The 24790-nt window shown below is 43.5% G+C and overlaps 1 protein-coding gene across 3 annotated transcripts; it reads left to right on the top strand.

Annotated features, from left to right (window-relative positions):
* The first annotated feature begins 5668 nt into the window (after positions 1 to 5668).
* On the top strand, positions 5669 to 24441 carry USP18 (ubiquitin specific peptidase 18). Of its 3 annotated transcripts, none has more exons than XM_063134858.1 (11): positions 5669 to 5757; positions 10526 to 10696; positions 11052 to 11148; positions 11897 to 12042; positions 12402 to 12481; positions 14898 to 15044; positions 16610 to 16705; positions 17065 to 17235; positions 18532 to 18663; positions 21095 to 21144; positions 22589 to 24441. In XM_063134858.1, the coding sequence occupies exons 2-11, from the start codon at positions 10534 to 10536 to the stop codon at positions 22641 to 22643; spliced, it is 1137 nt and encodes a 378-aa protein (XP_062990928.1). In that variant the 5' UTR covers positions 5669 to 5757; positions 10526 to 10533; the 3' UTR covers positions 22644 to 24441. The 3 variants fall into 3 exon arrangements, with proteins under 3 accessions (XP_062990928.1, XP_062990927.1, XP_062990929.1); XM_063134857.1 differs by having other exon boundaries at positions 22553 to 24441; XM_063134859.1 differs by lacking the exons at positions 18532 to 18663; positions 21095 to 21144; positions 22589 to 24441 and adding an exon at positions 18325 to 18406.
* The last annotated feature ends 349 nt before the right edge of the window (positions 24442 to 24790 follow it).

The following is a 24790-nucleotide window of genomic DNA, read 5'->3' as shown; positions in this document are numbered from 1 at the left end:
CAGGCAGAGAAGAGATTTACACCATGTGTGTGGATAAGTAAGTATGTTTTTGTGCACTCTGGCAGCGTTCCTTGGTTCAAGGAAGGGATGTGACTAATGGCCTACAAGCCCCCTCTAACTTTATGATTCTATGAAATGAAACTTATGACAAACTAACTAGCCTAACTGCTAAAAAAAAAAGAGTGGGGAAAATGAGATGCTTTACATAGATTGCTCCTTGGCAATGCAAGCTAGGGTTATCAACTGCGGGGGGGGGGGGGGACGGACACCCAGCCTGTTGCACCTGTGCCTTTAACCATGATTTTGTGATGCTGAAACCAACAGGTGAATTTGTTGGTTTCAGAAGATTTAAAGAAGATCAGCTGACAACTAGTTCCCATCAAGACATATCACCTATTAATTCCCTAACAAAAGATGTGCCTTTAAAGGATTCTTCGTTAGTACTTCTGGCTCTAATAACCTCCTGTTCACAATCCCAATCTCACAACACACATTAAATCAGAAGTACTTGGACTTACTTCCAAGTAAGTGTGCATAGGATTACAGGGAGTGTTGTCATCGTTTTTGTGAGTCCTTGTTCTTGCGGATTTAGCACTTACAAAAACAGCAGATATATAAATGGTTGAATGGAGGTTTGTGTGGGGTTAAATCATGCTTATACATGAACTAACCCCATCTAGAGTGGCTGGACTTGGCTCGGTTACCTATGTTCTAGTCACCTCCAAACTAGACTACTGCAATGCACTTTACATGGGGCTGCCTTTGAAGGTGGTCTGCAGCTGATGCAATGCCTAGATGCTAGTGGAGGGCAGATAATCTTAACATATAACACCAATTTTGCATTAGTACATTTCCCAACTCATTTCAAACTGCTGGTCTAACCCTTTAAAGCCCTTAAGAGTTTGGAACTGGGTTATCTGAAGGACCACTTTCATCCATACACCAAGATTTACTTCTTGGGTCCTTCTCCTGTGTCCACTGTGAAGGCTGGTTAGATTAGTCATGGTGTGCACAAGGGGCAGGGCCTTTCTGTTGGTGGCTCCTCAATTTTGGAAATTCCAACTGAATTATGCCTCACCCCTTCAGTATAGGCATTTAGGCAGGCCTGGAAGACTTTCCCCTTCTGCCTTTAACTAGGTTCCTTAATAGCTTATCTTCATAGCAGCTATCTGCCATTAATTGTACACCTATCTGCTGTCGTGTATTATAACTTATTTCTTCTTGTATAGCTCCTTCCTTTGTATGTAGCTTTGTGAGGGATATGCCCTGAAAGAAATAAACCCTCACTGAATTCAATGGAGCGTCTGAGTAGATATGTACAGGACGACACTGTTATTGTGGCAAACTGTTATTGTGGCAAAGTTGTTTGTGAACTAGAGCAGGGGCATGCAACTTGTGGCCTTCCAGATGTTTTGGCCTAAAAGTCCTAACAGCCCTAGCCAGCACAGTCAATGGTGAGAGTTGATGGGAGTTGTAGGCCAAAACATCTGGAAGAAAAAAATCGGCGAGATAGAAGGCATGAATTACATCAAAAGAGAGAGAGAGAGAGAGAGGATATTTTCAAGGGCCTGAGCATACTTTAATAAATGAAACATATTTTGTGAAAGACATTTTCTTTCTCAGGAGTCACTCATCTTTCTCCACGTATATTTGGAAATACCTTACTGAGATTTTATTCTCTCTTGTTTTTGAGCAAACATCTGGAGGGCCACAAGTTGCCCATTCCTGGGCTACAGCCTACTTCATCAGAAATTCTTAGTATGAGCCTCACTTGACGGATGTATACATACATACACACATGGATATATAGAGAAAAAATGGAAGACAGTGAGGCAAAAAAGCCATGAATTGCACGAGGCTGTGACCTTTCTATGCAACTTTTTGAGCTTAACCTCATTTAAACCAGCTGCAGAAATCCACAGTAGCACAGATGAACTCAAGGAAACAAAACTCGATTCTGTTTGCAACTGAATCCCAAGCATAGTTATGGTAACTATGTCCTAATGTTATCTGACACTGATCCGGGATAAAGATAAAGGTTTGCTCTCTGCCCCCTAATCTACTGGCCTCCAATTGTTGGGGCCTTGATGACCTACCACTGGGCTATGACAGCCTTCTTCCCCATGGAGATCACACTCTCTGTTTCCTCATTTAAGTTTCATTTCTCCGCTGCTACTTGTCAGGAAAGCATTGGAAATGCAAAGTTAAACAAAAGCCATGTTACGGGAAGTGACATCTACAACTGACCACAATAGTGCATCCTCTGCTATACAAAAGTCTTGGCAAATATAAAATATTTATATTTTATTATATAAACATAATAAAAATCACCTTCCCACAAATGCAATTTAGGAAAATAGGGTGGTGTGTGTGTGTGTGTGACCTAGATTCTGAAAATAGTATTGAAGAACCATTCCCTCCCTCCACCCAAACAAAGGTGCAAAGGTGTTGTTCTAACCTCTGATGAGTGCATGGAAATCTGGGAGAATGATGGGAATTGTAGTCTACCATTGAAAGTCACAGGTTTCCCACCTCTGGCACTTGGGCAGCTCTGAAGTTTTGTTTCTAATTTTTCTTTTCTCCCCCTGTGACATTTTGTATTTCCCCGCATCCTCATACAGCTTTGAAGAAACTTTTGCTATGCAACAGAGGGGCCACAACTACTGAGGGTGGTAGCATGTTTTACATGTCACCTTCTCATCCTTCCCCTCAACGTTGCTTTTGTTTAACTTTGCATCTCCAGTGCTTTCCTGACCACCACTGCAGCAGCAAAAGCAAAGAAATGAAACTTAAAATAAGCGAATGGAGGGTGTGATCACAACCACTCAATAGTAGGTCATCAAGGCCCTAACATTTGGAGGCCAGTGGATTAGGGGGCAGACAGCAAACCTTTATCTTTATCTTGGCTTAGTGTCAGATAACAAAATGCCATGATAGAATTGGTTTCCATACTGTGCTTGGGATTCCTCTGCAAAAAATCCTACACGTACTCAGTAGATTCTGAGAAATTATGGGCTGATCTCAAGGAAACAGAATTCCCCTCTGAAAATGTATGTGCTGATCTTAGGGTGACCATATGAAAAGGAGGACAGGGCTCCTGTATCTACCCACTATACCACACTGGGTGATGGTTTAAATGTACAACTTATTTGCAATTCTATGCATTACACCATGTATTTTTAAGAGACTGTTCTCTCCCAGCAATGTCAGCTTTTGCCATTTTCCTCTGAATCCTTAGGCAATATCCTTACAGCCCCGACTCTTGACATTAGGTGAGCATTTACAAAGGGTGACCATATGAAAAGGAGGACAGGGCTCCTGTATCTTTAACAGTTGCATAGAAAAGGGAATTTCAGCAGGTGTCATTTGTATATATGGAGAACCTGGTGAAATTTCCTCTTCATCACAACAGTTAAAGCTGCAGGTGCCCTGCCCTCTTTAAAATCTGGTCACTCTAGTATAGCTCCTGCACCTTAACTGGTGTGATGAAGAGGGAATTTCACCAGGTTCTCCATATATACAAATGACACCTGTTGAAATTCCCTTTTCTATGCAACTGTTAAAGATACAGGAGCCCTGTCCTCCTTTTCATATGGTCACCCTGTCTTAAGTACAAAACGATCTGTTTGGAAGGAAATCCCAATTATTTCCAGATAAGTACGTATAGGATCATAATCTCTTTCCCACAAAGGTCACACTTTCCCACAAAGCATGGAATAGGAGCAAGAATTCACAATCTCAGTTGCCAATTGATCAGAAAGGTCTGGACTCCCCTGCTGCTGTGCCTTTAACAATAATAGCAATAATGGCAATTTGATCTGCAAGTAAAGCTTTTCACGACATGAAGACAAACATTTTTACTTGCTAAATGTCTGCAGATCAAACATATTAACAACATAGAGCACAGGCTGGTAAAAAAAGAAGAAGTTGGCAACCCTATTCAAGAGCATTAGGCTTGGAACCGCAATATCCTATACATTGATTGGGATTGGTGTTAGACTGATTTGGAGTACAGAAAAAGTTTCACCTTTATTTTGTATTATTTATATGACATGATCAATGGATGTTCTGCTTCTCATACAACTTTCACAGGAAGGTTGCAGCTCTAGCCAGAAAGAATCATGACAGCAAAAATGATGAAAAAAGGGAACTCTGTATATCCTCAGAAGCTCATTTCCTTTTCAAGACAGCCTATATGGGGCAGGGGCAGGTGAAAATCCTAATATCAACTAGGCACAGTGGCAGCACAATCCTAAACATGTTTATTCAGAATTAAGTCTCTCTGACTTCAGTGAGTCTTATTCCCTTATAAGTGCGGTTGGGATAACAGCTTCAGGCTAGTGATGGGCAAAAGGTAGATCTGGATTTAGTGGTAGTTCACTGGATGATTTGCAATCCATCAGCAAGGGTTTCTGACTCCCCGCCCCTTTTCTTTTTTAAAAAGGCAATAAATAAAAAAAGCCCCACCCCTACTGTGATCTTGTAATAACTAAACTGCAGATTTGTACCTTGCATAGGGGAGTGATACGGGGACTCCGCATAGGGTCCATGAGGTGCAACAGGTAAGTTCGCTCCATTCCCTGAGTTACCATTTGCCTCTGGCTCCATCTGCTAGATCTCAAGGTTTGTAGTACAAAATCAAAGGAGATCCAGGACAAATAAAAGGAAGGACTTCTTCACACAGCGCATAGTTAAATTATGGAACTCACTACCACAAGATGTAGGGATGGCCCCCAATTTGGATTGCTTTAAAAGGGGGCTGGATGAATTCCTGGAGGAAGAGAAGGCTGTTAATGGCTACTAGCCCTCATGTTTGTGTGCTAACCCCAGTATTCGAGGCAGTCGGCCTGTGTGCACCAGTTGCTGGGGAACATGGGTGGGAGGGTGCTGTTGCACCATGTCCTGCCTTGTTGGTCCCTGGCCGATGGCTGGTTGGCCACTGTGTGAACAGAGTGCTGGACAAGATGGACCCTTGGTCTGATCCAGCAGGGCTCTTCTTTTGTTCTTCTTACGTTCTTATCTCACAAGACTGCAACACAAGGCATCCCGAGAAGTGGGGTGGTGGGGTGGGAAACCCTACAGCATAATCGGAGAATAAAATCCGACTTACCTATGAGTAAATGCACATCGGATTGGGCTCGAACTAAGCCGCATCCATGCAACACGTGTGCGTCTTCCACATTATTTTAAAATAACCATTATTATTTTTTCTAAAAAAAAAGGTTATTAAAGTCCTGTCGTCATTAGAAATCAAAGCGGGTCCGTCTCTCCCTTTCTTTCATGGTCGCGTAATCCTACACAAAAATCTGCACCGCCCGCACTGCAGCTGAAGAGGGCATTTAAATCGGAAAAAGCGCCCTCCCAGCCACCCACCTCCAAAGAAATTCGAGGCTCCCTTAATGGAAAAGCAATAAAATAATGGGAGATACGATCACGGATCTCCTGCGTAACGTGTGGATCGGTCCCTTGCCTGCAAGCGTGGAGGAGGGGGAGAAAGAAGAAGCAAAAGCCACAAAGGGATGGGGAGGGGCCGCCTTAGAGCCTGCGGTGCGGCTGTTAAGTTTCACTTTCGGCGGTGGCTGCCTTCAGCAGGGGGAAATCAAAACTCATGTCCGCCGCTGGGCTCCTTCCTCTCGCGCAGCGACGCGTAGCTGTCAGAAGAGGAGATGGCAGCGTTGTGAACGGAGCTTTTCCCACGCTGGTGTAAACCGAAGTGGATCGGGTTGCGGACCGAGCACCGATTTCCTCAGCTCGCAGGTAAGTCCCAATTCCTTTTGGTTCAAACCTTTGCATTTTCTGCTTTTGGTTTTCCTAGGGTGCAATCCTGTGCACGCACCTTTAGACAGGAAACAAGTCCTACAACTCCCAGTTAGGAGTTTATAGGACTCTCCTACCCCGTCTAAACGTGCATAGGATTGCGCTCTTAAGCACGCAGTTCTATGCATGTGGGGGGAATGACCGACAATTCCCAGTATTCTGGCTGATTGGCTAGGGGATGCTAGGAGTTGTGGTACTTTTTTGTCTGTCTGAATATGCATGGGCTGCTGCCCTAAATGGTGGGGATATTTTAAGTCGTGCAGTGCGAATCCGTCGCTCCTTGACTTCAAAAAGAAAACTTTATTTTTTAATTTTTTAAATATATATTTCGTAGAATCCAACGTTAAGGACGCCTGTTCTAGCTGGATTTTTGTGATAAGAAATCCTGGCTGCCGTCCAACAAAATACTTGTGAAACGAAAAGAGAATAGTTCTATGCATGTTTAACAAAATACTTGTGAAACGAAAAGAGAATACGTCTTATGCCTGTTTAACTCAGAAATAAGTACCATGGAGTCCAGCGGGGCTTACTCGCAAGTTACGTGGGAATAGGAGTCCAGACTTAACTGTACAAAATAGGTAAGGGGACGCCTTCCTTTTGCCGCCTTTCCTTTGTGACTCAAAAACTTGCTCCTGTGTGCAAGAATAGGTTGCTCCTATTTAAAGGTCTTCCATTGCCTGGTTCTGTGTCTCTTTTTCCAGCCGATCCACTCAACAAAAAGTACCTAAATTCAGGGTATAATTTATGCAGGCGGCTTGGAGACAAAATCAGGGTGGAGTGGTGTTATGCTAACAATCAAATTAAAATTCACCTGGGTGGCTTATGTTCAATAAAACTAAATTAAATAAAGTAAAATGATTTAAAACCAAGATAACAAACAACAACAAAAGCAGCAGGTAATGCCAACCTAAAAAGCTAGTCCAATAATAATAATAATAATAATACATTTATTTCTTACCTGCCTCTCGGTTTGGATCAACAACGAGAAGTATAAAATACTTAAAACTAAATTAAAAACATAGCATACATCAGTGGTTCCCAAAGTGGGCGGTACTGCCCCCTTGGGAGTGGTGGGATTGCATAGGGGGGCGCTAAGAGGCAAAGGGGCGTCGGGGGGCGCTTGAGGTGGTCTCTTCCGAGAAGCGCCTCTCCAGAAGGTCTTAAAACCCAGGCACATTATTATGGGAGAAGGTAGTTTGGTCCCAAGCCATATAGGGGAAGAATCCACACATGTATTAATACCATTTAAGAAGAGTCCTTTTAACAGTGAATTGAAATTTTTCAAAAGCACCAAAATGCTAATGAAGAGACATACCCTGCTTGGTGTGCCCCGCCATGCTGGCTGCAAAACAGAGGCGTTCGCTCTCTTTTCCCTCCCTCCCACGGCAAGCCATTTCCCATTTTCCCATTTGTCATTCTCAGCTCCTCAGCTCAGCTCCTCCGCCCAGCCACTGCCGCTGCTCAGCCCAGGTGCCCAGACCAGCAAGATCCAGACAAGCACTAAGAATTTACAGAATAGTGAGGTACTCTACCCTAGTTACTAAATGTGATATCTAATATTCTTGCTAAACGACTATCAGACTTTGAAAAGATGATATCACTGGATCAAGTTCATCAATTATGTTTAATTGACTAAACTAAAAAAATGTAATTAGATTTTGAATAAATATTCAGTTAATTGTTACAGTTTTGAAATTTATTTTTATTATCTTCCTTAGTGGGTTGTTGAAAACCGCTATTCTGAATAATGATTTTTATAGTGTAGGGTAGGGGGCACTGGGCATGAGTTTGTGGAACCAAGGGGGCGGTTTTCTGAAAATGTTTGGGAACCACTGGTATACATTATTAAACCACCCTAAAAACTTCCTAAAATTCCACTGGATAGGCCTGCTGGAATAGATCAGTCTTTATGGCTTTCTTAAATGCTAAAAGACTGTTAAGTTGACGAGTCTCCTCCGGCAGGCTATTCCACAGTTTGGGAGCAGCAGAAGAGAAGGTCCTCTGGGTAATTTTGGCAGACCGAAGTAGATTCTTCCCAGAGGACCTGAGTGTTTGGGGCGGATTGTATGGGAGAAGGCGATCCCGCAGGTAACCTGGACCCAAACCATGTAGGGCTTTAAAGGTAATAACAACCAACACTTTATACTTCACCTGGAAACCAAGAAACTTCATTAGGATCTATGCTGATCACCCAAAACGTATTCTGTGTACGCTAGTTCTGTACAATTTTTCTCAAGAGTAAGTCCTGCTGATGTCAGTGGGATGTACAAGTAACTGCATATAGGACTACAGTCACCTCTCTTAGGAGGCTGGGGTGATATTAGGTTGTAAACCTGCACTTGGGAGTAAGCCACATTGAACTCAGTAGGATTTCTGTATGATTACAGGTGGGATTAGCCAACATGATTTTCTCACAAGATGCTAAGAATTGCTTTCATGTTGCATGCCCCCTTGTACATGGTATTAATGTAGGGTAGCACACAGGGGAGAAATTATCACCCTCGTGCAAGCCTGTCATTAACGAGATGTACTGTATAGAAAAGCTGTTTTATGCCTCCTAGGCGAAACTGCCCAAAACAGAAGCAGAAGTGTTAACGCGTACGAGGCGTGTTTTATTTTTTGGGAGTAGAATGGGAATGGGGAGTGGGGCACAATACCCCATCACTGACTAGGATTGGCATTCTAATTAAAATTGGCCACCTCTCACCAGTAGAGGTTGGTGACTCCAACGTCAGTGGGGTAGTGAATCCACTCCAGGTTTCAGTCAAAACTCCAAAGGAGCGATCTGCACCTTGGGTAACTCCTTTGGAGTTCTGACTGAAATCCGGACCGGATTTGTAGCCCACTGACATCGGAGCCACCAGCCTCCACTGGCTGAACTTCTGCAATTGGTCGGACAGTGATGCTGGCAATGCTTGCTGCAGGATCCACTCCTCCCCTGGGTCCTTTATAACCATGCTCCGAGTATTTTCTCTCTCCGGTATCTTCCCTTGTGCAGAAATCTCTGCAACGTAAGGAAAGATACTTGGCCACTCTTTTTCCTGCCAAAGCCAGGCCTGTTTGGCAAGTTTGACCGTTGAAACCAGGGGTGCACAACCTGCCTCTCAAAAGTGCCCTGACCCTCCCACTGTTCTCAATTTCTCCCTGCCCATTTCCTGTCAAATTCTCCCTGCCTGTTAGTGTCCCTCCCACAGTGAACCTCAGACAAATAGCTCTTTCCCTGCTATGGCTAGCAACAAGGGAAGAGCTATCTGCATCAGTATCTCTGGGGTGTGTGTGTGTGTGTGTGTGTGTGTGTGTGTGTGTGTGTGTATATATATATATATATGCATGCACGCACGCACACATGTACATATGTAGGGGTGCCCATATGAAAAGGAGGACAGGGCTTCTGTATCTTTAACAGTGTATTGAAAAGGGAAATTCAGCAGGTGTCATTTGTATGCATGCAGCACCTGGTGAAATTCCCTCTTCATCCCAACAGTTAAAGCTGCAGGAGCCCTGCCCTCTTTTGGATCTGGTGACTCTAGTATAGCTCCTGCAGCTTTAACTGTTGTGATGAAGAGGGAATTTCACCAGGTGCAGCATGCCTACCAATATCACCTGCTGAAATTCCCTTTTCTATGCAACTGTTAAAAATACAGGAACCCTGTCCTCTTTTTCATATGGGCACCCTACACATGTGGCCTTTGGGGCAGGAAAAAAATGTGCACTCCTGATTTAAGCTGTCTTATTGTCCAAACCTGAACATTATAACCACAAAATTACTGACTTGGAAGAGACCTTGACCACTTCCAGCTCAACTCCCGTCTCATTCTAATATATATTTGATGTGCCTTAGGCGATGTGTTAGCAAGGTCATTATTTATTATTTATTTCATTTTAATGCTGCCCAATAGTTGAAACTCTCTGGATGGTTTACAACAATTCATAAAATAATAAAATACAACTAAAAATACAACATATACAAAACTTAAAACAATTTAGACAGCTAAAAACCGTTTCAATAAAATTGTTTAGATTTTATTGAAAAAAATAAAATCTAAACAATCACCTGTTTAGATGATTGGCATAAAGGCCTCATCATGTTTCTCTAAATGCCATTAAATGCCTGTGAGTAGAGGGCAATCTTAACTTGGCAGCAGACTGGCCTGAGTGGGGGAGCCACCACTGAGAAGGCCCTTATGTTTTATGTCTTATGTTCCAATGTGTCCCTTTTTTAGCTAGGGGAGGAACAAAAGGTTGTTGCAGGGGGCTTTTGAAATTAGGCTAAAGGCTGCATGGGATAGATTTCCAAGAAAAATATTTGTTATCCTTCATTTCAGGGGATAGAAAAAGCTAAAATGGCACCAGCGAATGGTTTAGATCAGCCTTCCCCAACCAGATATCCTCCAGATGTCTTGAGCTGGAACACTCATCATCCTGGCTCAACATGATGGGAATTGCAGTCCAACACGTCTGGAGGGCACCAGATTGGGGAAGTCTGCTTTAGATGCTTATCAGCCCATTTTATGCCTATATTGGAACATTATTGTTTGGCAGTAGGGAGGATATTATTATTATTATTATTATTATTATTATTATTAGCTATATCACGTGAAACTTAACTCAATTGACTTTTTTTCCCCTCCCCAAAAACACGAGGTAAAATTACATGCTTTTTTGGGCAGTAAACTAACTGGCTTTGCTGCCCACTTGTCTTACATAGCTCGATTGATGGGTCAGAGTGCTGGACGGCCAAAGAAAAGCAGGATCAAACTGGACGGATATCAGACCATGGCAGCTGAGACAGCTGAGGAAGAAGAGCGCACAGTGGATGCTTCAGAGAAGCGCAACGAGCAGCTGAAAGCAATCTATGGAATGGCAGACTTAAGAAATGGTACCGTATGCCTCATTGTGGTGGTGGTTGTATGTATGCATATACATGGTGCTTTACCAAGAATGAGAGCTCCTTTCTCTGCAGGACTCACAATCTAAAAATAGACAAAAGGGGGAAATGAATGAAGTGCCAGTGGGGAAAAAATGTAATTATTTTAATTACCCATGTGTAGGCAGACTTGTAGTATTGTGCAGTTTGATCCTGTGCCTATTTTCATAGCAGTAATTGGCCCTTCCCTTCCCCCCCCCCCCACCGCCGCAGTGGGGCGGAATCCAAAGTAAGTGTACGCAGGATTGCAATCTCAAATGGATATCTTTCTCCTTGCCTTTTGCTCAAGTGAGTATCTTACTTTCAGGAGCTGTCGGCTTGTATAATATTGGTTTGAGCTGCTGCCTCAACTCCTTGCTTCAGGTTTTCTTCATGAACAGACACTTCACTATGCTACTCCGGAGGTGGGTATTGGCGAGTCCAGTTTCTCACCCTTAATTTGAGGCAGTAAACTAACTTTCCAAGATGAAGCCAGGGACCTGTCTTCACAGCGCCTATGGCAAAAAGGAAGGAAAAAGCAGAGAGAGAAGGAGTAGAGGGGGGAAAGATTGTGCACGTGTGCGCATGTGAGGGAGAGAAGAAAAGAAAAGAAGCCCATAGTTCTAGAAAGAGGAAGAGTCAAAGCTGCTAGAACTGGAGAATTGATTGAGAGAGTGCTGGACCTATGACAATAAGATATTTCTTGGTTAAAATAGGGATACAGTCTAATTAGGTTAGTTGGATGTATTTATCCCTGGTTGTTTCATTACCCTATTGCCCATATGGTGTTTAGTGTGTGTGTGTGTGTGTGTGGGTGTGTGTGGGTGTACATTCAGATTTTAAAACTTTTTCCTATAAACATTTTCCCTCAATAACTTAGATGTTATTTGAAATGTTATGATCTCTTTTCTTTTGGGTCATGCATCAGATGTCTAATAACCAAACCCCACACTCCTAAAGTAGATATCCGAGGCCCAGAGAGTTTTAAGCCTGGTTTGGTAGAGGCAGCCAGAGGGGGAAAAGAAGATTTCCACCTGGTGGCAGCAGAGAAGGCCACAACAAGGGAAGGGAAAAAATTTGGGAGTGCACATTTTGGCTTGCTCTTCCTTCCATTCACAGAACGGCATCTTGCTGTCCTGTGACGTACGCTCATAGTTTACTTTCTTCTTGCAGGATCAAAGTGCCATTTGAAGCGGCGGAGCAGAAAGCGAGCGTCCCTTACCAAATGCTCCTGCTTTTGGAGCAGATGCAACGGGGAAGGCAAAAATCTGTTCACCCCCTAGATCTTGCCACCTGCCTGTCAAAGCACAATGTGAAATGTAAGGAGCACTTGAAAGCTTTTATTTTGGTTGGAAGTTGACATTTGGAGTGAGAGTGTTGTTGATCATCGTTCTCTCCTATGTGGGAAGTGGATCCTCCGTTAAACGGTAGCAAATCACAACAGTCAGGCTGTGTCTATTGGGTGATAAGGCAATGAAGGGATACTGCCCCCCCTCTCTCTGTGTGTGGGTGTGGGTGGGTGTATGTATGTATCCATTCAGATTTTGATCTTGAAGTTGGAGAGAGTGTAGTGGTAGAAGTGGATTGTGAATATCAGAATTTGGGAAACTCACAGAGGAGCCATATAAGTAATCCATTGTGCTAAATTTTGGCTGTAACTTCTCTTTTTCTTGTCTAGTATTTGTTCTGTACGATGCTTCGCAACTCTTCCTAAATCTCTGGAACCTAATTAAGAGTCAAATTAACAATGCAGATCTGGTAAGAATCTTGTGTTAGCTAAGAAAAGTGTGGAATCACTGTGTGGAATACAGGTCCAGTGAATTAATTTTGCACACTTCTGGGGTGGGATGGATGGACATGTGGCCTGCGGACTGCATGCACCCCCCTAACCTTAAATGTGGCTTCAGTGTCCCCCGTCCCCCCCTGGAGCTGCCAGATTTGCAGCTGTGCTGGCAGTGGCAAAACAGTTGGTGGGTTGCCGCCCAAATTCAGTGACAAATGGCTGATTGTCTTGTTGCTGCCACCACTGAAATTCAACAGTGCACACCAGTGGAAGTGCAGCAATTGGGGGGTTCTTGGGGTGGAAGAAATGGGCTCCCAGAACCCCCAAAGTCACCCACCCCCTCACTAATTGTAGCCCACCTTCCAGATTCTCCTTCCAACTCTCTTAAACTAGCAGAAATCCTGCTGCAGGCCTGTATTAGGAGAACTTACAGAGAGCTGTATAAAGCTTGGTAAATAAATTGGTTCAGCTGCCAACACATTTCCAGCATATATAACACTCTGTGGCTCAGTTCAGACAACACATTAGTCAACGCAATCTCTGGGCGGTTCACAAAAATTTAAATCACAAGGCACAGCATAAAATATAAAACATGGAAGCGTAAAACCGCAACATAAATGCACAATATAAAAGTACAACCAGAATAAAACCGAGCAGCAATGCAGAGATTTAAAATGCAAATTTAAAACAGCAGAGTTAAAAGAATAGGATGGTAAAATGCTAAAATACTGGGGGAATAAAAAGGTCTTCACCTGCTTTATTTACAAGAGCGTGAATCAAATGTTTATGAACGGTAGTGAGGTAATTTTAGGCTCTTGTGATGCAGTTTGGTGTTGGTTAGATAGTTATATGTATTACCCATATAATATGGTAAACCAGCTCTGCTGTTCTTGGGTGTGGTCTTTTCATTCTGGGCTCTAGACTGCCTGATGGCTCCACAGTTTATGATCTGGGAATCCAATCCAGGGCACTCATTTCATCTTGGATTGGTAGCAAAGTCATATAATGACTACACCCAATTATTGACATTGCATAGCCGGGTAGTGATAGAGCTCTTATGCTGGCATGTGGCCATTTTAATAAAAAACCGAGCCAGGAGACACCCAACTGCATACACTTAATAACAACAGGTAAACATAAGATGTCTATGTGTGTTCCTACCTATTTAAATCATTACACCAACCAGAGGTTTTTGGACATAAGACAAGATAATTTTTAAGGCAAAATAGCCAGTTATATTGACCATCAAAATTGTATATCATGAAAGTTACAAGACTTAAAATACGTAACAAGAGTTTTTATACAACAAAATTATAAGAAATGAGTTATGTTCTTATAAAAGGAATCCGGTGATTTTAGGCCATTTTAAGCAGGGAAGAAAGTGTAAATAATTCGTCATAGGACATTTAAGCAGCTGGTGGACGAATCGCAAGCCACATGGCTTACTAATAAACTAGCTTTATAGTAGATAGAAATGGTTTACCCTTCCCTGATAAAGTATTATATTCAGTGGAGGTTGGTGGCTCCAGTGTCAGTGGGGTGTTGAATCCGCTCCAGATTTGAGCCAGAACCAGTCAGAACTCTAAAAGAGCTATCCAAGGTGAACTGCACCCTTAATAGCTCTTTTAGAGTTCTGACTGAAACCTGGAGTGGATTTACTGCCCCACTGACATTGGAGCCACCAGCCTCCACTGATTATATGAATATGGTATTCTTTGCACAGGGCAAAGAATACCACAAACCAACAAACAAAAACTGAAATGTCGCATACTATTCTCAGAATAAGTTACTTAATTAGCATAAATTGAAACAGCGTTTTTGCAGAATTCGCAACATCTATGCCAAATTCTGCAAAACGCTGTTTCAGTTATTCTAATTAAGTAAGTTATTCTGCTCCAATTCAAAGTGAATATTACGTTTATAATATACATTAATTGGGTTTGGGTAAATAATTTTAACATGGTCTGTATTATATTTTATTTGCATTTAATTTAATTAAAATACTGATTAATTTCAAGATGGTGACTTAATATAAAAAAATCAAATGGATTCAGCATTTTTTAAAAAACACACACACACAAATGTAATAAAACAACTTTTAAAAGCTAATCTAATTGCAGAACAACACAACAGGAGATTAGATAAAGTAGCAAAGGCACACTCAAGGAAACAAGTCTAGGTTAAACCTGTTGAAGTGGAAATTCTTGTTGTGTGGCAGGGAAAGGGACTTAATGGTTTTCTGTTCTTACTGTGATGGAAATCAGCTTATTAGTGAGCTCAGAGGAAGTATCACACATCTGCTGAAGTTCTTGGACACAATTGAACACATTCATTATTCATTCACTTCTTGGTTCTCCCCCATTCTCTCTCTCTCCACCCCATCCCTTTAAGGTGGAAAGCCTGAATCAACTGTACAGCATCCAGCTGCAGGAGTACATAGTGTGTCAAAAATGCTCGCTCGAAATGAAGAAGGACAGCCACATGCCAATACTGCCCCTTCCAATGTTCGATTTTGACTCTTGCCTGATCAAGACATTGGTAGGGTTATAGCGTTTGTAGCTCTGTGATTTGTGATATATAAGCAAAGGTCATGACTTGTGTCAGGGTTCCTTCTATGACTTAGAGGCTGCCTTCATTTTGCTTGCCGCTAAATCCCGCAGTTTCGCTGCTGCGGGGTGGCGGTGGGTCATCCCAATTGCAGACGGCAGCGCAAGCTTTCCGGAAGTCATTTGGGTCGCCGGACCTGCCCTCTGCTCGGCTTCTGGCGACCAATCAGCAGTCACCATCTGCCCCGGAACACCCCTGGCTCAACACCGGAGCGAGGTCACGTGGCGGAAGGGCTGTGGTGACTTTGCTTGGAAAGAAAAAGTGGGGTTAAGCCCCTGACTTCTTTAATGTGCAGCTTTGGAAAAAAAGCCCCGTGGTGATTGCGAGTCGGCGGCTGCATTGTATAATTGACTCAACACCACTGCGCAGTTGCTGCAGGGGCAAAGAAGACATATAGACAGTGCCCTAGACCCTCTGAGCAACTCCTTAAGAGTCCCACCTTCTTTCTTTTTATCTTCCCAGTAGGGTTTAGGCTGTAGATGTGGGTTGATGTGACACTCCAGACTCTTTAGGTGTAACGCAACAGTTTGCTAATAAATTACAAATTACCAATATAGGTATTTAGTCAATAAAGCTGAGTGATACAAAAGGCATTCAAAGGAAATAAAAATTGCAAACACACAAGAAGTCCAACCTTGAAAAATAAGCCTCTGGTTCAACTAACATTTCTGAAGACAATTGGACCCCTTGTGTTTTATTTTTTTAAAAACCCACAACGTGATTGGTTATTGTATTATGAATGTATTGTCCTGAGCTTACTTCTCTGAGGCTTAAAAACTATGGGCAGATCTGTTCACTTCTCAGTGACTGCCTGGGGGAGCAGGAGTGAGAAATATGGTGGAGATGTGGACCCAGAGAATGGTGTGAAGGTGCCCATCTCTGATGTTCATCATGTCTAAGCCTTGCTAGTACCAAAATGGAAGGGCCAGGCGGAAAAACCATGGATGCTGCTCTCAAACTCCTTTGAGAAAGGGAGGGACAAGATGTGCAACCAATTAACAATGACTTGTGCTTACCACTGGAGTGGAAAGTAAGCCTATCAGGGATCATGTACAATAATGACTGAAGAGGGGAATTTTCTACAGATGCTTCATGATCTCATGAAGGCAGTCAAAGCATGCAATTAAAGCCAGTATACTCTATGGTGACCTCCTCCAATCTGGCATCCCCCAGGGGTGTGGGACTTCAACTTCCAACATCCCCAGCTGGCCAGCCATTGGCAGAAAGGCAGGATATAAGTGTTTAAAAAAACACACCCAACAACTAATACCAACTTGTTTGGAGGACTGCTCTGTTGAGTTTAGATTAAAGTGAAGGAAGGGGAAAAAAGAGACTGTGGCCCTGTTCAGAAGACACCTTAAACCACGGCTTTAACTACGGTGAATAAGGCTTTTTGCCTTAGTCGCTGTGGTTTAAGGTGTCTTCTGAACAGGGCCTGTGTTAGAAGAGACTAATCTGTGCTCTTTGCCTTATACAATCCTTCTCTGTCTTTCTAGGAAGATTCTTTGCGTTGTTTCTTTGCACCGGAACAGCTGACCGGAGAAAATACCTGCCGCTGTGACCAGTGTGACAAGAAAACCCCATGTCTGCTGGTAATGCTGCCTTTTCTGGGAGCAGTTGAAGTATCCTCCCAGAAATTCCTTTCTTGAAACTTCTTGCTGTTTCCATCTTAGGATGGGGCTTCTTTGTTTATTTAAGATATTTATATCCTGCCTCCTTATGCCTGAAAAATTTGCAAGGCAGCTCTGTGGCTGTTGCCAAATAGACACCCCCTGGAGGAAACCACAATACTTGCTTGCTGAATGCAGGAACCAAAAGTTCTGGAGGGAATGGCACACTGGTTATCTACTTAGTTCTCTTGTCTCTTCTTATTTTGCAATTCATGCATACCAGCCTCTGCATTCCAGTCTTCTTTTAATATTGGTATGTGTGTGTGTGTTGATTTTTGCAGGGCACGAAAGTAATATCTTTGCCCCAGACACTGACTTTGCACTTGAAGCGCTTCTACTCCAAGGAAGGCAGCAGAACGCGGAAGATTAGCCATTACTTAGCCTTCCCGCAGAGCCTAGATTTCAGCCAGATCCTGAAACCAGAACAGCATCACCTGGATGCCTGGGAGAAGGTGGGAGTCTTACTTGCATCCTCATTCAGTCTGGCCTTAGGAGACATCAAGAAATGGATTCAGGGTTAGCAAAGGAGTCCCTAACCTGGACTGACTTTTCAGCTGGCCTAGGACTGTACTGATGTCTACCCTGATCAACCCAGTGCCTTTTTTGCACCGTGAGATGGTTTACTCAAAGCAATGCAGAGAAATGTTAGTCCTAAGTTTGTATTTGCCCCCTCCTTGTTTTTTGGGACTTTGTCAAGATGCCCTTCAAATAATATGGCAGGTTCAGTGCCCAGGCAAGGAGGCCATTTGGGCTTCAAGGTGCTCACACATTTGCTCCATGATCTGTGTCAGAGGAAGATATCTTTGTCTCTCCTCCCCGTATATACCTTCTCTCCTTGGCCCCCATGCTTCTGAAATTCTCCTCTCCAGAGCTGTATCCCAGGAAGACATATGGATGAAATGCTTTGGCCAAAGGGACATTCCCAGAGGTACAATGTTCCTATTCCAGATGTAGGCAGCCTGGTACCCTCTTGATGAGTTGGACTACAACTCCCATAAGTCCCAACCAACATGATGAATGATTGGAAATAATGGGGGGGGGGGTTGTCGTCCAAAACACCAAGTTGCATATCTTTGATGCATTCTATAGCAGTGCTATATTAAAAGGGCCTAAATTGGAAAATAATATTGAAAAGTGATGAACTTTATCTTGTGAATGCCATTTCCTTAAGAGGCCATGTCAATTTGTGAGAGTACTGCAGTGCTTCGTGCTGATACATCTCAATCTGCATCCCGTCTCCTGTTAGTAGCCAGTAAATGTTTGTATGTATTCAGTGGAAGCTGGTGGCTCCAATGTCAGTGGGGTAGTGAATCCACTCTGAATTTCAGTCAGAACTCTAAAGGAGCTATCTGACTGGTTCTGACTGAAACCTGGAGCGGATTTACCACCCCACTGACATCAGAGCCACCAGCCTCCACTTCAAGTTGGCCCGATAGTTATAGGAACATTGGAAGCTGCATTATACTGAGTCAGGCCACTGATGCATTTAGAACAGCATTATGGGCACCAACTTGGTGCCCTGTAAATGTTTTGGACTTCAGCCCCTATCAGCCCATCCAGCAACGGCCAATGAACAGGAATTATGGGAGCTGTAATCCAAAACAAGAAGGCAGGCTTTCAAAGAGAAAAGAGATGAAAAGTGTGAGTAGTTATTCCTTGTTGGCACTTAGAAGACAGAAAGAAGAGTGTTTTTTTTCCCCATCTGGTTTGTCCTTCCATTGAAAATGCCTCTCTGTGGCTCTTCCCAGGATGATGGGTTGTACAATCTCTTTGCCGTTGTTGCTCACTCGGGATCAGCTAACTTTGGTCATTACTGCGCATACGTTTGGAGCCTCACAGAACGCAAGTGGTACTGCTTCAACGACTCCAGCGTCTGCCAGGTGAGGCAAGCAGTCCTACCCGTAGTTTTGTTCTCTGCCAGCAGTGAAGATTTCTCTGCATCCCGCTCTTCCTCTGAATTAGGAGGGGGAACAGTGCGCAGGGCAATCCCTGAGGCTATCTCCAGTCGCTGGTTGGAAATGACAGCGGGGATTCCTCTCACTGCTAACACCCCCTCCCATTTCCTCTGTGCATGGAGAGGCAAGGAGCAGTGGTTCTCCTCCTGTATCTGAAAGCTTCATCCCACATACCTCTTTCCCTCAAATTATCCCCTACAGCGCAAAGTTGTCGTTGTTGTTGTTGCTAGCTAAATCACATCCCGGGTGGCAGCGCTCGTAAGAGCCGTTGCATACCAGGAAAGGGTTTAAGGGAGGAAATGTAAAAAAATCATTAAAAAATCAATAGATGGCCCAATCCGATTCAAATTTGGTATGCTTAAAGCTCTCCTTAATATCTATTACTGTGCCAATTTTGATGTCTTTATCTTTAAAACTTACGCAGATGTAAGCATTTGTTTAATTTGAAGCTTAAAAGTATCAAATCCTGCTCCTGCACCCCCAGTGGCTGCTCGGAAAACAACAGATGATTCGCTCCAAAAGTAGTAGCAAAATAGGTCGGGTCTTTTGGCTTTATAGCATAATTAAAGCAGGATGCATGGGAGTACTTCACAGTCAAAGCAGATTATAAACTGGAAAACTTCAGAGTCCTTTGCACGCAATTCGCAGTGATTGCACAGTATAACGCTGGTGTGATAAAGCTCTGAATGTATGCAGATTCCATTGCTGTGACTTGTCTGGGAGATTTGAAAATATGAAAAGCGCAATCTTGCAGAAGTTTATCATGTCATGTATTTTATACATAAAGCTTGTTATTTTAAGAACATGTTTTCATAATTTTAATTGCTAATTTTAAATAGTGCTTGTTGCATTTTATGCATGTTTTTGCAAGTTTGTTACCTGGTTTTGTGTTGCTGTGGCCTGAGGACTAATGCAATAGACCAGCCTTTCTCAACCTGGGGCGCTCCAGATGTGTTGGACTGCATCTCCCAGAATGCCCCAGCCAGCAGAGCTGGCTGGGGCATTCTGGGAGTTGTAGTCCAACACATCTGGAGCGCCCCAGGTTGAGAAAGGCTGCAATAGACGTTATTCATTCATTCTGCCTGCCTGTGCACAGACAGGCAAGGATCATTTCCTCTTTCTCTCTGCACTTCAGCTCCCATAAACCCCAGCCATCATGGCCAATAGTCTGGGATTATGGGCCTTTTAGTCCCAAACATCTGGAGGACACTAGACTTGCCTACCTCTGGCGTAGACCAGCCTTCCTCAACTCTGCATGGAGGGAAAAGCTTTTCTTTCTGTGGATCACAGCCTGTCTCTGCACAGAGAAAAAGGGTGTTTTGACTGTGCACAGAGAGGCAAATCCATGGCTTCCTCTGCACGGAGAAACTGTGGCATGAGATCAGGGAGCGGGGCTTCAGGAGAAGGGGCCACCCCAATATTTCTTTTGCCGTGGGGTGAGCCACAGAGCAAACCAGCCCCTGGGGGCTAAGCAGTTTCCCATCCTTGGCTTACTCTAAAAGCTCCATCCAACGAGCATTTTATTGCACGCTTGTTACTGGGCACTCATGGAATTTGCTCAGGTCCCTCATATGTCATCGCCTGCCTCCGTCCCTTCTGGCCTTCCTTGCGTGACAACCCCCCCTTTAAGTCCGATGTTTTTTTAAACACTGAATTGCTGCTCTCTCCTGCTGTGTGCAGGAAAAGCAGCGCCATTAGAACAGTGGACTCAATGGGCCTCGTGCTCGTTGGGTACTTCCTCTTCTTGAAAGAGTAAGTAACTTGAGGAACGAAAACACGAGCGGAGAAGCGAGGTAGGAAGCATGTTAACCCCCGGTGTGATGGAGCTTTAAGCATGACTAAATCTGGATCCAGCATTATAAGAAAAAGGTTTAATGTCAGTTCTGTGTATTGTCATGTTTTCACAGTGGGCACAATTGGGGGCTTTGAATAGCTACGCTTGTCGCTAGGAAATCCACTTCTTCTTTGGCTCGATGGAGTTCCATGGTGTGTCAAATTTGCTTTGTGTCTGCGAGCTGAACTATGAGCTGTTCCTTGAACTCCAGGAACACTTTTGCACATTTTTGAGGGTGGGAGGAAGATTTTGCAATTTGCACAAATTACTGTCGTGCAATTTGCTCAGAAATTTGCGCAAATTGTAGAATCCGGGGGGCCCTCCCCAAATACGCAAAATTCCCAGAACATCTGCACACTGGTTCAAATTGCTGCAGATTGTGTTGGGTGCTGCAGCAGAAACCAAAACAAAGCCCGGGGGTGGCAAATACCCCTCGAACTCCATCCCCCAAATGGATTTCTCTAACATCCCTAGTTTTTGCCCATTTTCCTGAGCGTGCTGCTTTTGTTCTACATTCTGCAGGTGTCCTGGGATGATGTCAAATGTACCTACGGAAAAGCGTCTCTCCGTTGGTAAGAAAGAACACTGCCTTTTTCTTCTAAACTACTGGAAGGACAAGGATGGTGGTGGTTGAAGAGGAGGGGTTAGTAGGAGGGTGTTGCAGACATTCAAATCAGGCTGTTCCAAGTACTGAGCTGTCTTAGAACTGGAACACCAGTCCAAGGGTTACAGGGAAGAAGAAACAAAGAAACAGTGGTAGATCCTCCATTTCTGAAATGATAAACTCCGTTTAGCTTGGAGAAAAGGAGGCTAAGGGGAGACATGATAGAGGTGTTCAAAATTATGCATGGTATGGAGAATGTGGATAGGGAGACATTTTTCTCCCCCTCTCAAAATACTAGAACTTGGGTTATCCCATGAAACTGATTGGTGGGAGATCCAGGACAAATAAAAGGAAGTACTTCTGCACACAGCGCATAGTTAAGTTATGGAACTCACTACCACAGGATGTGGTGATGGCCAGCAATCTGGATGGCTTTAAAAGGGGATTGGATAAGTTCCTGGAGGCAAAGGCTATCAATGGCTACTAGCCCTGATGGTTGTGTGCTATCTCCAGTATTCGAGGCAATGAGCCTGTGTGCACCAGTTGCTGGGGAGCATGGGTGGGAGGGTGCTGTTGCACCATGTCCTGCTTGTTCATCCCTGGCCGATGGTTGGTTGGCCACTGTGTGAACAGAGTGCTGGACTAGATGGACCCTTGGTCTGATCCAGCATCAGGGCACTTCTTACGTTCTTACTTAAGATCACACCATCCTTAGGTGAAATACACAGATTTCATTGGTATGTGGAAACATATGTAGTATACAGTTTTCATATTGACAAACTGGAGATAATTTCACATGGTACACCAGGTAAAAAGTAAGTCAATGGAAGCTGGATTGGGTAGTTTTTTACCTAGATACCCTCCTTTTACATGGGTGTCTTCAAGGCATAGGATTGCAGCCATATTGTCCTATTGTGAGGACAATGGAAAAGAAGCCCACGATGTCCTAAGAGACTAAGAAGAGCCAGCTTGGAGAAATCCGAAGTCCTGTCTAGTCCAGGGTTCTGTTTCCCACAGTGGCTTCTTAGAACTTGAGTGTAATAGCACCCCCTCCCCCCTGCTGATGTTCTCCAGTGACTGGTTTTGAGAACACTTGTAACACAAAAGAAGGTTAAATGCTGTGAAGGAGAGAAGCATCGAGCCTTAAGGTGCGTTGCAATGCCTTTCGCAACAGCATTGAGCCTTGAGGTGCGTTGCAAAGCTTTTTGCAACAGCATCAGGAAGCCAGGGGAGCTAAACGAATTGGTTTGACTCAATATTATGGCAGTTCCCTATGTTCTTAGGAACTTTTGGTACTGATATTATTATCATAATTATAATGATTAAAGATTTATATATCACATAGCCTTTTTGTCTTTTCTTTTTTCCAAAATGAGGATTTTCTCCTCTCACCCTGGCTTTCTTACCTGTAGGGGTGAAACAGCCTATCTCCTGATTTACATGAAAAAGAATTGCATGCAATTCTGAGACTTCGGGGAACGAGAGAGAAGCTCCATTGATACGCCCAGAGCTGTCACAGGCGCTAGCGAGATCTTTGAATATCCATCCATATCCATCCTGTGCAGGAGGATGCGAGCGACACAGTGAACCAAAGGCAGCAAGAAGAGAGACCTTTCGAAAAGGAGTATCAGGAATAAATATGTATCAAAGTTGCGCTCTGGAAGATGAAATGAAGAGCAAGGGAGCCTGTTACTTTGCAAGTGGTTCTGGAAAGTTGTATAATCCAACTTCCAGGAGGGCCTCTTGCCTATTTCTGCATACAGAGAAATATGTAGTAGTGTGCATCTGTGGGAGGTGGAATCATATACCTCAAATCCAATGACCTTCTTGCATTCTCTTTAAGGTATATGATTTTAGAGTGTTTTAAGTATAATTCCCCCCCTCACTTTCCCAAGTGGTAAGGGAACTGCAAGCTTTTCTACATGAGGCATTTATTGTGCACTGGCCATTCCTTAGTGACAGTAGTTTACAGGTTCTTTAGACAACATTGTGATCCTCCAGCTTTCCTTCTGTTTTTTAAGAGCACTTTCCTGAGGGGGGGGGGTTTAGAGTGGGGAAAACGGGGTATTATTACTGATGGTGAAAGAAAATTATCTACTTGTGTGCATTTGTGCTATTCCACTATAGCACAGCACCACCTAGAGGCTATGCAGTGAAAAAGCAGGAATCCAAAAGCTCTTTATGTGGAGCTCAGATTGCAAGTGTGGCATAGTGGCAAAAGTGTTGGACTGGGAGTTGGGAGATCCAGGTTCTAGTCCCCAGTCGGTCATGGAAACCCACTGGGTGACTTTAGGCCAGTCACAGGCTCTCAGCCCAACCTACCTCACAGGGTTGCTGTTATGAGGATAAAATGGAGATGATGATGATGAGGATTATGTATGCCACCCTGGGTTCCTTGCAGGAAAAAAGGCGGGATATAAATGCAATAAATAAATAAAAATTCTCCCATGAACATAAAAGCATTTGCAGTGATTAGCCTCATGTAGAAAAGCTCTGTTGCTTGTTGAGGATGCTAAGAATCATTGTAAGAGTTCCCTACTCTATCCATTCCCGCTTTCATGAAATTAGTTCCCAGGATTTCCTGGACAGAGGCACTGGCAGTTTAAACCACCTTGTCTGTAGCATAGAATTGCCCTTACTCTCACCATTCCTGCAAACGGTTCCACCTGAGCAGTGACTCTTGGTTGTCCAGTGGAAAGCACAGCCTGCTCATCAAAAGATGGAGAGGAAAACAAAGCAGATACCCACATACCACCAGCATATCACTGGATGGACCCCAGAAATGCAGAGCCTCCCATCTGCCAATGCACATGAAAACCAGCTGCTTTATTAGGGCTGCTCAGCACATGTAATGACTTGAAGCCCTTACTCATGGCTAGTGCAATGTTATTAGAGCCACCTGTAAGTTGTTAGATGTCCGCTGGTGTGGACAAATCTGTGAATTTGGAAGTGGCTTACTCTTTTAAAAATGACTTGACAGCCTGCTCCTACACAGTGTTAGGCACTAATTCAACATAAAATGCTATAGCCTATTCTATCTTGCACTGAAGTATCTGATTGGATAATTAGCCAATACTTATCGTAACAGTATAGATAGGAGTGGCATAGGATTTCTATTAGCATCATATTTATTTACTTCCCTTTTATTTCAAAATGAATGTGTAAATCTGATCATGGGGACCTATGCTTTTTGTAAACTAACTGACATGGTTAATTTTTATATAAGTTTTTGCCTTAAAATAAAACCAATTTAAGTTATTGTGAAGGAGATATACTGTTGTCAAATTACCTTACTTCCAGCGTAATCTACATTGTCATCTTAGGAACATGGCAAAAACTGAACTGCTTGTTTTCCCTCCTAAACCTTCTCCTCACCTCTCATTCTCTCTTACTGTCAACGATGTCACGCTTACTCCGGTCAAGGAAACTCGTAGCCTTGGCTTTATATTTGATTCCTCGCTCTCCTTTATTCCTCATATCGAGGCAGTAGCTAAATCTTGTCGTTTCTTCCTGTATAATATTGCCAGGATTCGACCATTTTTGTCTGTCTCTTCTGCCAAGACTCTCGTTCACGCACTGGTTATCTCTCGGTTGGACTACTGCAACCTCCTCCT

The sequence above is a fragment of the Elgaria multicarinata genome, chromosome 9 (assembly GCF_023053635.1).
Source record: "Elgaria multicarinata webbii isolate HBS135686 ecotype San Diego chromosome 9, rElgMul1.1.pri, whole genome shotgun sequence".
NCBI lineage: Eukaryota > Metazoa > Chordata > Lepidosauria > Squamata > Anguidae > Elgaria > Elgaria multicarinata.
This window is presented reverse-complemented; position numbering and strand designations above follow the sequence as displayed.

Bases quoted from the DNA above. Each gene is read 5' to 3' on its own strand.
- USP18 (XM_063134857.1), top strand. From the start codon at position 10,534: ATGGGTCAGAGTGCTGGACGGCCAAAGAAAAGCAGGATCAAACTGGAC. The intron at 15,045-16,609 runs GTAGGGTTATAG...CTGTCTTTCTAG, and splicing joins CTTGCCTGATCAAGACATTG to GAAGATTCTTTGCGTTGTTT. The intron at 18,664-21,094 runs GTGAGGCAAGCA...TACATTCTGCAG, and splicing joins ACGACTCCAGCGTCTGCCAG to GTGTCCTGGGATGATGTCAA.